The sequence below is a fragment of the Silene latifolia genome, chromosome 9 (assembly GCF_048544455.1).
Source record: "Silene latifolia isolate original U9 population chromosome 9, ASM4854445v1, whole genome shotgun sequence".
NCBI classification, from domain to species: Eukaryota; Viridiplantae; Streptophyta; class Magnoliopsida; order Caryophyllales; family Caryophyllaceae; genus Silene; species Silene latifolia.
The window spans coordinates 138,657,624-138,667,458 of NC_133534.1; the positions used below are offsets into that span (position 1 = coordinate 138,657,624).

Consider the following 9,835-nt stretch of genomic DNA (forward strand, 5'->3'; position numbering starts at 1 on the left):
TGATGGTTGTGGCTAGTCGAAGGGAATGAGTGCGATAGGAATTGTCCACCCCTAGTCAGGGTTATAACAATATCTCAGGGCCACTCGAGGAGTAATGAACTGGAAATGCGTGGCCACGCTCGGAAAGTATCTATGATAGATAAGTCCGGTCAATCGCTTATTCTCCGGATCGAGGAAACCACTCTCGATATGATCACTTGCAAGTACGACCTGAAAGACACCTTGCATTGAGTGGGAGATAGTAATAGGACAAGAGAATTGGTGACGCACACTTGTCGAGGACAAGTGGGAGATTGTAGGGAAATGTGTCCTCAACAATAGTGCGATCATATGATTTAAATATCATTATTAAATCTCATTTTAAAGAATACAATTGGGAAGTATTTATACTCACAACTCGGTCAACATATATCGGTAATGATTGGTCAAGCTAGAGTTTGACATTACTTGTCGTGTGACGGTGGTGATCGATTGACCCCTAGGTCATACCTATAGGGCAACACTCTTAATTGATCATTTAATTAATCGTGTAATGTTACGAGTTAATTAAATTACTTGAAAAATTGACGGACGATTTTGGAAGTAAAATTTACGTATCAAATTGAAATGTGATTAAATGAGATACGGTCTGAGTAATCGAATTGTATCATTACTCGGATGAAATTATTGTTTAAAGAAACAATTGAATTTGAATGAATTATTATAAATACGATTTATAAACTGGTGAAATATTTTGGTACAAGTAATTTTGAATTACTAAGTTGATTGTTGTATATGACGTATTTTTATTATTGCGTTGATTTTTAATATGTTAAAAATACATAACAATTTATGTTACATATGACATGTGACATATTGACATTTGACAAAAATAATATGGAATCCATATTACAATAAGTGCCGAAAATTGGAGGTGGTTTAGGCTAATTGTGGTTGATTAAATAAGTGGAAAACACAATCATTCTATAGTGAGCCTAGCCATGCAACCCTAGTTTGCATTGTGAAGGCAAACAAGGGCATGCATTGGGTCTTTCTCTTCCCCCTTTCTACCCTCCTACCCGGTTTCATCCTAGGAAAGACAAAAGGATTTTTGTCTTATATTTTGATAAAAACACTACATGCATTAGTGTGTATCTATCTATCATTATTCATTCTTACTTCTTAATATTTTTTTAGAAAGAGAAAAACCTCTAAAAATCCCTCTCCTCTAACCGGTTTTAGAGAGTAAAAACCAAACAATTTTTGGTTCAATTTTTCACAAGATTAATATTCTACTAGCTCATATAATATTAATTTGATTAAGAGTAAGCCTTGGGTATAAAGCTTAGGGAGAGTTCCTATACTTGGATCTTGTTTCTTCCATTAAAGGAAAGCTCAAGAACAAAAGAAAAGGAGATTTCTTTTGTGCCCATTAAACCGAAATACCCATTGTAAGAATAATGATTTCTCCTCTATTTTTCCATATTGTTTGCATGCATAAAATCCGTATTTAATTTTATGACAAATTAATTAAGACATATATGAGTATGTTAATATGTATATGAATCTACTTTTCCTTCAGTTTGGACTTCGATCAAGTTACTTTGAGTTACTTGATCCTTTTGGGGATTTTATCATTTTGTCTAAATTATTTTTCCACTAAATCTAAAACGAATCATATGAGATATGAAATGGTAGGGTACCATGGTTGTAAATTTTCAAAAGAAACAAATGCTCATTTTTCCTTATTATAATCACGAGTACAACGGGTTTGTGGCTCGTGAAGTTGTCTTTCTAAAATACAAGTTTATTTCTAGAAGACAGAGTGGGAGAAATTATTCAAAGAGCCACAAATAATGTTAATGTTATGTCACAAGAAACTGGTCTTTCTTGGCTACATGAGCGTTTTGTGTAAGACGTTATTTCTTCAAAACCTAGGAGGTTAAAGTCATCACTTGTTGAAGATGATGAATTAGTGTTACTTTTAAAAGTAAAGAGCTTGCAACTTTTAGAAAGTAAAAAGCTTGCAACTTACAAAGAAATTGTTTGATTCAAGTTGATTACTTCTGGAAAGTAATGAACATATGACTTACATGAGAGTGTTTAAGTCACAACTCAATACAAGGCTTAGTGCCATGAAAATCCAAAATAAATTCCAAATGAATTGTTAGATATCAAAGCTTGATTGGTTGCAAAGGGTTTTGCACTAGTTGAAATTCTTAAGTCTATTTGGATCTTCTTAGGGATTGTGTTTCATTATGATGATATACATATAGCGAGTGAATCTAAAACCCACTTCTTCAATTAGAAGGAATGTATTCAATACATGTCTTGAGTTTTGAAGATTCTTGCCATCCTAAGATAATGTGAAACTTAAGAGAGAGTCTTAAGTAGGACATCAATGAGTTGGAATCAATGTTTTGATCATGTTATAAAACTTTTCTCGATAAGTCGAGAAGTTGTGTTTATACATGGAGTTTAGTGGGAGTTACGAAAATTTTAATTAGTCTTATATGTGGATGACATATTGATTATTGGGAATGATTTAAGACTAGGAGAAAAATAATACATCTTAATATCCGGATTTATGGAGATAAATCCACATGATATTAATGTCAAATAAGGAGTCTTATGTTGATAAGGTTCATGACTAGTTCAATCGAATTGAACATATTTGATTGATTCTATTTGCTTCCGCTGCCGAATCAATTAAATAGGAAATGATGTATAACACTTCATATACTTTGAGTATGGTGAATTGTTTCAAATCCAATTTAAGTAATAGTTACCAAGTAAGCCATAAAGATTACCCTTAAGTGCTTGCAGAAGCATTAAGGATGTAAAGCAAAGTGTTTTTGATGCAATTTTGCGTAAGGGTGTTACACAAATGACAATTGACAATTGAGATTGCGCATGGTTTCCGACAAAACCATTATCAAAACACATTACGATGGTTAAGATACCATTGTGGCTATGTTATTTAAGAAATAGATTTTCTAGAATCGTTCTAGGCAATAAAGAACAATGAGAAATATTTACAACGGAAATTGAGTACACTTGCAATCATGGGATGTGCAAGAAGGATGAGTCCCGCACACTGTGAAAACAGTGGGAGCTATTCTAAGGCTAGAGAGCTTATGTCTAGATTGGATCTAGACACGTACTCAGAAAGTTTTGTAATGCAAATGTATACATTACAAAAGAAAACGAGAATGTAGTAAGGTTGAGCAAGGTATAAGAAGTTGATAAAACCTACTAACCAAAGCCTTCTCATAGGCTTAACATGATGAGTCATGTCATATGTCATTTCAATTGCATTGAGATGAACAACTACATATAAGATCTAAATTGGATTATAGAATATGAAGTAGTAATCAGGTATTGACTATTCATATGTGATAATCACATTTGTCGTTCGAGTTTTTAAATCTGAAAACTCCTTTTATACTTTGTTACATCCAAACGGGTTGTAGAGACAATATTGAACCCCGTTAAAGTGAACTCGGATTAACATAGTATTTGCCCATAGTCACTTGTATGAGGTGACGTCTTGAAGTGACTAGAGTGTGATGCGATTGATGGCAAGTTCAATTGCCATAGAGTCATGTGAGATGACTAGTGGATCACATAGGCAGACTGTTAGGAACACTTTGTCGGGCCTTTGACCGCTTATAGAGTTCTGGCAAATTTATATAGCCTGGTCGTGGCGAGAGCTACTATAGTATTCTAATGAGTCGATTCTTTTGACTAAAGACTGTTCGCCTAAGAAGGCACAGTTTCAGATTAACTTTGATTTGTGTTACTACGACCTTCGTAAATGGGGTCAAATGGGCATATTTTGGGTTATGATGGCTGTGGCTAGTCGAAGGGAATAAGTGCGATAGGAATTGTCCACCCCTTGTCAGAGTTAAAACAATATCTTAGGGCCACTCGAGGAGTAATGAACTGGAAATGCGTGGCCACGCTCGGAAGGTATCTATGGTAGATGATTCCGGTCAATCAGTTATTCTCTAGATCGAGGAAACCACTCTCGATATGATCACTTGCAAGTACGACCTGAAAGACACCTTGCATTGAGTGGGAGATAGTAATAGGACAAGAGAATTGGTGACGCACACTTGTCGAGGACATGTGGTAGATTGTTGGAATATGTGTCCTCCGACAATAATGCGATCACAACTGTCGATCATGATGATCACATGTTTAAATCTCATTTTAAGAATACACGTGGGATGTAATAATTTTACAGTCAACTGGTCCACACATATCGGTAATGATTGGCTGACTAGAGTTTGACATTACTGTCGTGCGACGGTGGTGATCAGTTGATCCCCTTAGGTCATACCTATAGGGAAATACTCTTAATTGATTATTTAATTAATCGTATGCCGATACGAGTTAATTAAATTGCTTAAAATTGACGGATGATTTTGTGAGTAAAATTAACGTGTCTTATTGTAATTCGATTATATTAGATACGGTCTAAGTAATTGAATTATTTTATTACTTAGATAAAATTATTGTTTACGAAACAATTGAAATAGAAATTGAATGAATAATTTATTATAAATACAAGACGTTGTAATTTATAATTTGATAAACCGTTTTGGTACAAGTAATTACGAATTACTAGTCGATTTTTTAAATGACATATTTTATGAGTATGTTGATTTTTATATGTTAAAAATACATTACATTGTGACATGTCATGTAACATGTTACATGTGACGAAATTGACAAATGACAAAATAAAATGGACTACCCATTTTATTTTAAGTGTGCCGAAATAATGGACGGAGTGTAAGATTTATATTGTGTTTTTATCCTAAGTGGAAAACACAATGATTATATCTAACTAGTAGCCATGCCAACCTAGCTTTTGAGAAGAGCAAAAATAAAAGGCATTTGGCATGGTACCCAAGGCCAATTATTTTCGGCCACCATAGGTAAAAAGAAAAGAGTTTTTCTTTTCATATTCATTCATTCATCATTAATAAAAAATTTCTAGTGTAGGAAATTATTTTTTCTCTACTATTTGTGAAAATCCTAGAAAAATAAAAACTCACTCATCTATTCTCTCTCAACCGAAAACAAGAGAGAACAAGTAAATATTTTGTATCAAAATTTTAAGTAAGACTAATACTAATACTAGATCATATTATTTTAGTCTTTAAGGGTATTCCTTGGGTATATATCTTTGGGAGGGATTCTAAGCTTGAATCCTTTTTCATCCATATAAGGAAAGCTCAAGAACAAGTAAGAAGGAGATCTTACTTGTGCCCTTTAATCCGAAACATCATAGTAAGAAGTGACGATTTCTTCTTTACATCTATTTATGTTTGCATGCATAAGATCTAAAATTTATTTTATGACTAAATAAATTGATTCATATATGAATATGTAAATTAATGAGATTAATGATTTCTTACAATCAAGCCTTTATAGAATACTGTAGAGTTAATGGTGTAGAACATAAATTTTCTGCACCACGAACTCCTCAACAAAATGGGCGTGGTTGAACGTATGAATAGAACACTATAAGATATGGCTCATACAATGCTTTTGTGTAGTGGTATACCTCGTAATTTTTGGGCTGAAGCCATTAGCACTTCATGTTATATTCATAATCATGCTATGATAAGACCTAACCTAAAGAAAAACCCCTTATGAACTTCTAAGAGGTTGTAAACCTAATATCTCTCATCTTCGTTGTTTTGGGAGTAAATGTTTTGTTCATAACAATGGTAAAAATAGGTTAAGCAAGTTCGACCCTAGAAGTGATGATGCTATTTTTTATAGGTCATTCGGATCATAGCAAGGCTTATAAGGTCTTCAATAAAAGAACACTTTGTATTGAAGAAAGTATTCACATTATTTTTGATGAAGATAATGTGTTTGAGAAGCCCTTACAGGATGAGGAAGAAGACATGGATGAACCTGATTTTCGTCTTTCTAGAAATGATCCTCCAGAATTGAAAACTGAGGACAATGAGATTGAAGGAATAAATGATGAGCTTGATCATTCTTCAAAAGACAAAAAGAAGAAAATTAAAGTTATAGTTGATGATACTATAACATTGTCTCAAGATAAGGATTCCCAATCCAATGTTATAAATGATGTTACTATAACATTGAATCCAAATCAAGGTGATGAGTCCGAAGTTATACTCGACTCTACTACAACACCAGGATTGGATTCAGAGGGAACATCCTTAAATTCTGAGCTAAATGAAGTTGTATCAAGTTCAAATAATGAAGAACCAAGTACTTAAACAAAATGGAAATATAAGAGTTCACATCCAATGGATAACATTCTTGGCAACTTTTAGAGAGGTGTTCAAACATGAAGGTCCTTGAATAACTTTTGCTCTTTTTATTCATTTCTTTCAACGATCGAACCAACGAATATCAAGGAAGCTCTCACAGAATCAGATTGGATTATAGCCATGCAAGAAGAGCTTCAACAATTCGAACGGAACAAAGTTTGGCACTTAGTTCCCAAACCCAAAGATCGATCTATAATTGGAACCAGATGGGTGTTTAGAAAGAAATTAGATGATGTTGGGGTCATAGTTCGAAATAAGGCAAGATTGGTGGTATAAGGCTATAATCAACAAGAAGTAATAGATTATGACGAGACCTTTGCACCCGTTGCTCGTCTTGAAGCTATTAGACTTCTGATAGCATTTGTAACTCATAAAGGAATGAAATTCTTCCAAATGGATGTCCAGACAGCATTTCTAAATGGATACCTACAAGAAGAAGTCTTCGTAGAACAATCTCCTGGATTTAAAGATAACAAATTTGAAGACCATGTCTTCAAATTAGACAAGGCTTTGTAAGGATTAAAGCAAGCACCAAGGGCCTGGTATGACAGATTATCAAAATTTCTACTTAACAGTGGATTTAAGAGAGGATATGTGGATAAAACCCAATTCCTAAAGTCCGAGGATTCTGACCTTTTGGTTGTTCAAATCTACGTCGACGATATTATTTTTGGATCAGCCAACCGCAATCTGTGCAAGTATTTTTAGGAGTTGATGACTACTGAATTTGAGATGAGTATGATGGGAGAATTAAAATTCTTTCTAGGTCTACAAATTCAACAAACTGAGGAAGGCATCAAGATTCATCAACAGAAATATATTAAGGAGTTAATTAGAAAGTTCGGAATGGAAAATTCCCATGCTATGTCTACTCCAATGGTCGCAGACAAGAAATTGACCTTAAATGAAGACAGTAAGTCAGTTGATGAAACAACTTACCGAGGAATGATTGGGTCATTTCTATATTTAACTGCAAGTAGACCGGATATCATGTTTAGTGTATGAGTTTGTGCGAGATATCAATCATTTCCCAAAGAATCGCATATGACGGCCGTTAAAAGAATCTTACGATATCTTATTGGCACGTCCAAGCTGTATTCGTGGTATCCTATGGAATGCCATTTCGATCTTATCGGATATTCAGATGCCGATTACGCAAGATGCTCCTTAGACAGGAAAAGTACGTCAGGTGTTGCCACATTTGTTGGACCTTGCATTATCACTTGGGGTTCAAAGAAGCGTAATTGATTGCCCTTTCAACAAAGCAGGTTTAATATATTGCAGCAGGACTGGTATGTACACAATTATTATGGCTTAAGCAACAGTTATGTGATTATGGTGTTAACGTCGGTTGTATTCCTATTTTATGCGATAATACGAGTGCTATTATAATTTCCAAAAGCCCCGCACAGCACTCGCGTACTAAGCACATTGAAAGTAGACACCATTTTATACGTGACCAGGTTAAAAAAGGGAATATAAAACTCGAATTTTGTAGTACTGAGAAACAATGGGCAGACATTTTGACAAAACCTTTAGCTAGAGGACATTTTGAGACTTTACGGTTGGAAATTGGTTTAATTAGTAGCACCTAAGCTTCTATAAATTCAAATACCTTGGTATGCCAATCCAGACTACAAGACTCAAAAAGCAAGATTGTGAGTGCCTTGTGGATAAAATATGTGCTAGGATACATGGGTATGGGGCAAGAAAATTCTCCTATGCAGGAAGGTTAGTAATAGTCAAGAGTGTGCTTAATTCTCTACATTCTTACTGGGCATCTATGTTTGTCATCCCCAAAGGAATCATCAAAAACATTGAAGCAGTTTGTAGAAACTTCCTCTGGGATAACTCAGCAGATTATAGGAGGACTCCTCTTGTGGGATGGGACACTATTTGTAGACCTAAAGATGAAGGTGGTTTGGGGCTCAAGGATCAGGAATCTTGGAATAAGGCCATAGTAGGAAGACTGGTGGACTGGGTATCTACGCAAAGAGACTCAATTTGGGTTCACTGGGTGCAAAGTAATTATCTTAAGGGTCAGGAGTGGATGGAATACAAGCCTAGTTCGAACTCAAGCTGGGTATGGAGGAGAATTTGCAAGGTTACGGACGAAATGAGGACTGGTTATGTCAATGGACAGTGGAATGTTCAACCAGGAGGCTTTACTCCAGCTGGTTGTTATGCCTGGTTCAGAGGGACAAGGCCAAGAGTTCAATGGGATAAGGCAGTCTGGAATGGGTGGGCCTTACCCAAGCACCAATTCTTGGGTTGGCTGGTTGCTCATGAGGCCTTGAATACAGCTGCTAGATTAGTCAGTTTTGGGGTGGATATTGAGGACAAATGTTATCTGTGTGGCCTAGCTTCTGAAAATATTGAGCATTTGTTTTGTGAATGCCTTTACAGTAGAAGAATTGTACGGGAGCTGAACAAGAAAACTACTTGGGTGTTTCCTGTCAGGGATATGATGGACTGGTGCATGTGTAGAACAGGTACTGTACTTCAGAGAGGTATACAAAATGCTATGGTGATGAGCCTCTTGTACCAGGTATGGCAACAGAGAAATAAAAGCAGGAATGAGAAGGTTCTGATTAGTCCGGAAGTTGTGGCAGGTACAATTTTGGAGGATATGAGATCAAGAGTTCGAACCCGAGAACAAACAATGATGACTCTTGCAGAACGAGATTGGCTTGTTAGAATGCGTCTTATAGAATGATATCTTGTGTATGATCACCATAATGTAATTATCTTTTTAATATTTATATAATTCTCACATTTCACCAAAAAAAAAAGCTTCTATAAATGTTTAATCTCTCAATGTTTGATTAGTATGAGATAAGATTATATGACTGTGTCTGTATATTACGTTTCATGGATATCTACGTTTTATGGAAATTTATTTATCGTATATATTCTGTCTGTATTTAAGAATTTATGTTGCATAAAAATTTATTCTCTTAACAAAATTAAGATACACCATATTATTTTTTTACCAAATTCTATCAAAAATCTTTCCAAAATCTCTTCTATGCCATATCTCGTCCAATATCTTGCCATATCTAAACTAAATCTTTCATATATTAATTACCTAAATTGTGTAAACAACTAACTTTCCTAAACCTAAACCTAGATTCCCATCTATACCTATAACTACCCCCCCTAAACCGTGTAAATTGGTCAAACAATCACAAGTTGCATTCACCTTTTTCTTTACCAAATTTATACACAATCTCCATCATCATTATCAATTAATCTCTCAACCATGTCACCTCCACATGCAACCTTTCGGTCTTCAACCCGAAATCAACCAAAACCACCACCATCCCATCAACCTAATTCCTCTACCTTCACTCCAACAAATAAACATCCATCCTGGCCACCCTCTTTGTTTCGTGGTCGGGATGAGTCGATTTCCGAGGGAAAAAGGCGTAGGCTCAATAAGGGGAAGAATAAGGTCGTAGTAGAAGATGCTGTAGACGATAATGAACCCGAGGTTGTTATTCAGGACAGGATTTAGAGGACTCTGTTTC

The 9,835-nt window shown here is 35.2% G+C and overlaps 1 protein-coding gene across 1 annotated transcript; it reads left to right on the plus strand.

Annotated features, from left to right (window-relative positions):
* The first annotated feature begins 7,926 nt into the window (after positions 1-7,926).
* Positions 7,927-9,021, plus strand: LOC141601648 (uncharacterized). Its single transcript, XM_074421943.1, has one exon. It carries the CDS (start codon positions 7,927-7,929, stop codon positions 9,019-9,021), a length of 1,095 nt encoding a protein of 364 aa, XP_074278044.1.
* The last annotated feature ends 814 nt before the right edge of the window (positions 9,022-9,835 follow it).